Source organism: Montipora capricornis, chromosome 6 (genome assembly GCF_036669925.1).
Source record: "Montipora capricornis isolate CH-2021 chromosome 6, ASM3666992v2, whole genome shotgun sequence".
NCBI classification, from domain to species: Eukaryota; Metazoa; Cnidaria; class Anthozoa; order Scleractinia; family Acroporidae; genus Montipora; species Montipora capricornis.
Window position 1 is genome coordinate 30,871,179 of NC_090888.1, and position 5,287 is coordinate 30,876,465.

The 5,287-nt window shown below is 40.6% G+C and overlaps 1 protein-coding gene across 1 annotated transcript in view; it reads left to right on the forward strand.

The window, feature by feature from the left end:
* The first annotated feature begins 498 nt into the window (after positions 1 to 498).
* The window catches only part of LOC138051955 (ATP-binding cassette sub-family F member 3-like), a 44,469-nt gene continuing 39,680 nt past the window's right edge, over positions 499 to 5,287 (forward strand). Inside the window, exons 1-2 of the mRNA XM_068898293.1 lie at positions 499 to 636; positions 2,318 to 2,456. Coding sequence (XP_068754394.1) covers positions 552 to 636; positions 2,318 to 2,456 — 224 coding nt within the window. The 5' untranslated portion in view covers positions 499 to 551. The remainder of the gene's footprint in view (positions 637 to 2,317; positions 2,457 to 5,287) is intronic.

Below are 5,287 nucleotides of genomic sequence, written 5' to 3' on the forward strand. Positions count from 1 at the left end.
TTTGAGGCCTCAAAACTAAATGGCAATATTAAATACCAAAAAACTGAAACTTTATTCAAATAATTCAATCTATTGGCTTTAATATTTTAATATAGTTTGACCCGAAACAATAAATAGCGGGGCGACAATTGACAATCGACAGTTACCGAGACCTTAAATGAAAGGGCAATCAATCGAACTTTCCCAGGTTCGAGTCCTGCGATTGGGAAAATTAGGAATTACCGATAACCGTCTTTTCAGAGGTAGAGGATAGGTTGGAAAAAGTTAATGCATAGAACCATTCATGTAATCTATTTGTAGGGCTCTTTGACTTTAGAGCTTCCTTGGTAACCATTGTCTTTCTGTAGTTAAGTGCCCCCCCCCCCCCCCCCTCCTTAATTAATCGCGACTTTTTGACATTCTTGTCCCCAGAGTCGCCCGGCCCTTTTGGCCGCCAAAGGCTGAGCACGAATTCCCGCTGGCCAAGACAAGCGATGGGATCTGGGAACCACTTGATAAACTTGTTTGGGAAATCGCTTTGCCACTGTGGGCTCAAATGATGGTGAAATAACATGGCCGACGGAATTGAGACTTGCCGGCAAATTCTCTTAGAAAGATTTCCATCGATAGATGAAGATCTTTTCCAGTATGTAACAGGTAAGTATTTGTTATTAGTATTCTCAAAGCAGACATCTCTTTTTAGTAGTTTACTTGGTTTTGTGTTGTACAATCTTGTGTCAGTACAATTTTTTATTTATAAGCGTATAAATTATAATTAAAGCTTAAATTGAGAATCACGTCGGATTTTATGCTGATTAAAATGTTGTCTTAACGGTGTGGTGTTTTAAATATTATGACGATCCTTGTTAAATTGAAGTGTTGTAACAATGTAGATTTGCTTTGAGAAATTGAATTGTTCAACTACAGACATCCCCACGCTTTGATATATTTTGCTTCTCTGGAGTCGTACCATAGGTGGCCCTAGCTCGCGTTACGCGCGAGACGAGGCTGTGAAAAGCATCACTTCAGCAGCAACACTGTTCAAGGCAACTTTTTGCTTTGAGTTAGTTTCACAACAAAGGAGCAAAGAAGCGAAATGTTATCAATGAATGAATGCAATAAAGTAAGTTTACTCACATTGTTTAACTGTCTTGGACGTTGTTATTTGAGAGGCTGTCTTAATCTTCTTAAGACTAAGTCAAGGCTAGACACAGCGATTCGCAAAAAAATGTACTTGAAAGCCTTTCTTTCGCTGAAAAGCGAGTTGGCTGGTCCGTTCACATTTCAACACCAGAAAGTTGTCCACCAATGCTTGTGCTCATCTTTTCGACTACGGGACTGAAATGAGGGATCTTGACTGCGTGCAAGTGCCACTTAACCCTCCGGTACAAAGTCGAATCCAGATGGTGAAAATACAGAACCCATTAGCCCACATATATTTTCACAAGCAGGATTCGACTTTGTACCAGAGAGGTAGGTGGCACTTGCACACGGGCAAGATCCCTTATTTCAGTCCCATAGTCGAAAAGAAGAAATGTGGAAATGTGATAGAAATCTTTTTCATTCGAGCTGAGAAGATGATACTTTCAGCAAGCTGATCAGACAAGGAGGAACACAAACAATGCTCTTTACTTTGGAAGGAAAAACAGAGCAGCAAACTCGCTTTTCAGCGAGAAAAAGTCTCTCAAGTATATTTCTCCCAGAATCGTCGTGTCCAGCCTTGACTTCGTCTTAGAATGATTATGACAGCCTCTCGAACAACAACGTCCCAAAACAGTTAAAAAGGCTCGAAAAGACAAAACAAAGTAAACAAGGTGACTCAACTCACTTAATTTCGTTCATTCATTGATTATATTTCGCTTCTTTGCTGCTTTGTCGTGAAACTAACTCAAAAACAAAAAAATTGCATTGAACAGTGTTGTTGCTGACGTGAGGCTTTTCACAGCCATGTCTCGCCTGTAACGTGACCTTGGGCCGCCTATGGTCGTACATGTTATGTCATCGCGTGTAAAGCAATGCAGTGCAATTCAAATTACCTTCTTTGTATATTGCACAAACATTTCAGTGATGTCAAAGTGCCTTTTAAAAAGATTTTGCCCAGGCGTAAGTGGCAAGTGAAGGATTGTGTGTGGTGGACTGTTGGGGTATCAGTAACTTTGAGACTTCCATAAGCATGCTGCACAAGTCAGCTCAAAGAGATCTTGGCATGGTGTCACAACACTTTTTATTCACATATGAATAACATCAGAATAAATTAAGTAACTGAAGTTGATTTTTAAGCTGTAACAAAGTACAGTGCACTGCAAGGGGAAATAATATTATGCATCATTAATCTCAGATATTCTTGAGAGTGGATCAGATGACTTTGAAAGTGGCGAGGACATACATGATGCGGTGGGAAGCATTTTGGCCGAAGTAGCTGGTGAAGAAGGAGATATTATTGACATTTGTAATCAGTTGTTGACTGGTTTAAAGTGGTAAGCTTATGGCAGGTTTTGGTAAAGTTAAGTGAAATCTGATCAAGTAGAAATATGAATGGCTATTAATTACATGTCGGAATTTAAGTATTCACAAACTCCTCATGTTTATGTAGTGGCCCTTGTGTCTTTGGTTCTCCCTGTTAAATGATTTAAATTTTACCGTCTCTTGCAACTACCTGTCCACACGCCTGACAAAAACATTTTCTGCCGGCCAATCAAAATTCAAAGTTTTGACAATCAAACATCAAAGTTTACCAGCGCACTTTTTGAATGTTTTGGCGCCACTCCGCAAACACTTCACGGGAAGCAAAGTCAGCAACGCATACAGGCATTTTGCCTTTTGCAGTTGTGAAAATCCGAATGAATGATAGGAAATCAATACAGGAATTTCTGTCCGATATCGACTGTGATCTTTTACAATATGCAGGGGAATTAAGGAAGAAAGGGTTCACCTCAACAGTGTCTGCGCAGTATCTGACAGAAGAAGATCTTCACTTTTTCCCTGAAGGTCACAAAAGATTAGTCTTGAACCTGATTGCTAGGCTAAGAACGCCTGAGAGATTAAAAAGCAGCTTGAAGAGTCAAAGAACTCAGCACTTAGAAAGCCCTGATTCAAATTTGAAATCTCCTGCACTAAAAAAGGTCTCTACGTCGGGCTCAAACGATGATGCAGGTGAATATCAACTACTGAAAACGAGTGGCGTTTCTCTTCCGACAAGCCGGCATCATGGCAAAATGTGAGTCAGTGTTTTTCTGTGGAGAGTTGAGTAGGCATCCAGATGAAAAACAGGAGTTTCAGGAGAAAAAATGGGAAATAGCAGCATTAGAAATGGCCGCTGCGAAAATAGAACTGGATTTGAAAGGACGCAAAGCGGCTTTCTCCCAAGTAAATAATTCTTTGAATAAACGCATAGAAGAAATTTTACTTGAAGAGTTCTCATGAATACTTTCAAAACAATTCCAAAAAGTGGTTGAAGCTTCAGCAAGATATAGCCCATGTATGTGAAAAAAATCAATAAAAGCCAGTGGTGTTCCAAGACGCGAAGTTGTGAAATCAATAATTGGTCAACGAAAACATTAATTTTTGAAGATGAACAGCGCCTTGACATCTCCATTCCATCATATGTGACGTCAGAAAAAACGCGGAAGCAGTCTGCAAAGCATAAAGCATGGCCAAGCTTTGGGATTACTTGTCCTGATCGAACAGAGCTGACAGGAGTTTGGGGCTTTGAGAACTTGCTTCTAACATCTAGAGAAGAAGAGGACGAGCAGACCTCAATGGCAACTAGATTGTCAGTGACTGATGACATGCCATTCACTCCAAATCAAATGCATGCCACAGGAGAAAGTGAGGAGGCGAAAGAGGCAGCAGATATTCTTCTCTCTATTCAAGAAAGATGCTTAAAGTAATATATAATGAAAGCTGTGCAATCAATCTTGTGAGCCTTTGACTCTGTTAAGTAGTTAACTGTTTTGATCACTTTTGTTTTATATACATGTAGTGCTCCATGCTTCATGGCCTTTTGTGTTCTGTTCTTGTTGTTGCTGCACATTGATTGTTGGATCAAGTTAGACCGTTGCCGAAATTTGTTTGTTTACATCGTACACTTGCTAGAAGTTCACTTTTAGTATATTCGATGTGGTGTCAAAAGAGGGTCAAGAGAATTTTATTTGGCCTGCATAGCAAGCGTTTCTGTTTCTTTTTTTTTTTTTTTTAAGCAAGGAACAATGCTTGATGATTTGGCCATTCTCCTTCTTCGTGTTTTCTTAGTAAGTTTACCACTCAGACATTTTGGTAAATCTAACCAAATGTGATTGCAGATTTATTTTACAATGAATGGAAGTGATGTGCATAAAAACCCTGAACTCAAGAAAAGATGTTGGTTGTAGATTTCAAATTTGCAAACGCAACCTTCAAAATATTCAGACATCTGAGAAGTTGAAAAGGTTCTAAATTTGCTTGAACTCTTTATTTCCATATTAGACTTTAAGGTAAAATTTAAGAATCCGATCCCACCAATGCGTCGACCAACACGACACACGACCGACACGTCGGCCAACACACTACCGACACGTCGGCCAACACACTACCGACACGTCGGCCAACACACTACCGACGCGTTGGCCGACACACTACCGACGCGTTGGTCGAAACACTACCGACACGTTGGTCTAAATACTTACTCTTTATAATTTTGTTAGTTCTTTCAGTTGGAAGCAAGAACAACTTCATAAGGAACAACGGAAACACCATTGGCAAATAGCTGCCATTTTTAAAATGAAACACTAGTACCTAGGTCTGCTCGATGTTTTGGCAAGGGTCGGTTACCAAAGCGGGGAGTTAATTTGCAAGTCGACCAACATGCTTATTTTTCGTGCATTATAAAGGATTGGGAAGCTTAACCTCTTTATTGACCATTGACTTTTAATATGTGGTGGCTCCTAAAGGAGCCGTTTGTAATTCCAACTTGTCGTAACGGGAACTGGGTTCTAATATCACGAAATACAATATGGTAGTGAAAGTTTTCCATCGAAGACAGTTCCGTTCAGTTTGAAAAAGGTACGTTTAGGTTTTCAACAGTTCAATAAGGCCCAAATGAGTCACCGACACGCCACCGACGCACCACCAACGCACCACCGACGCACTACCGATGCATCTTATATGTTATAAGTTTAAACAGCGGCCAACGCGTCGGCTGACAGTCGGCCGACAGTCGACCGTCAGTCAGCCAACAGTCGACCGACAGTCGGCCGACAGTCGGCCGACGCGTTGGCCGACGCGTTGGTGGGATCGGATTCTTAAATTTTACCGACTTTAATATGCAAGA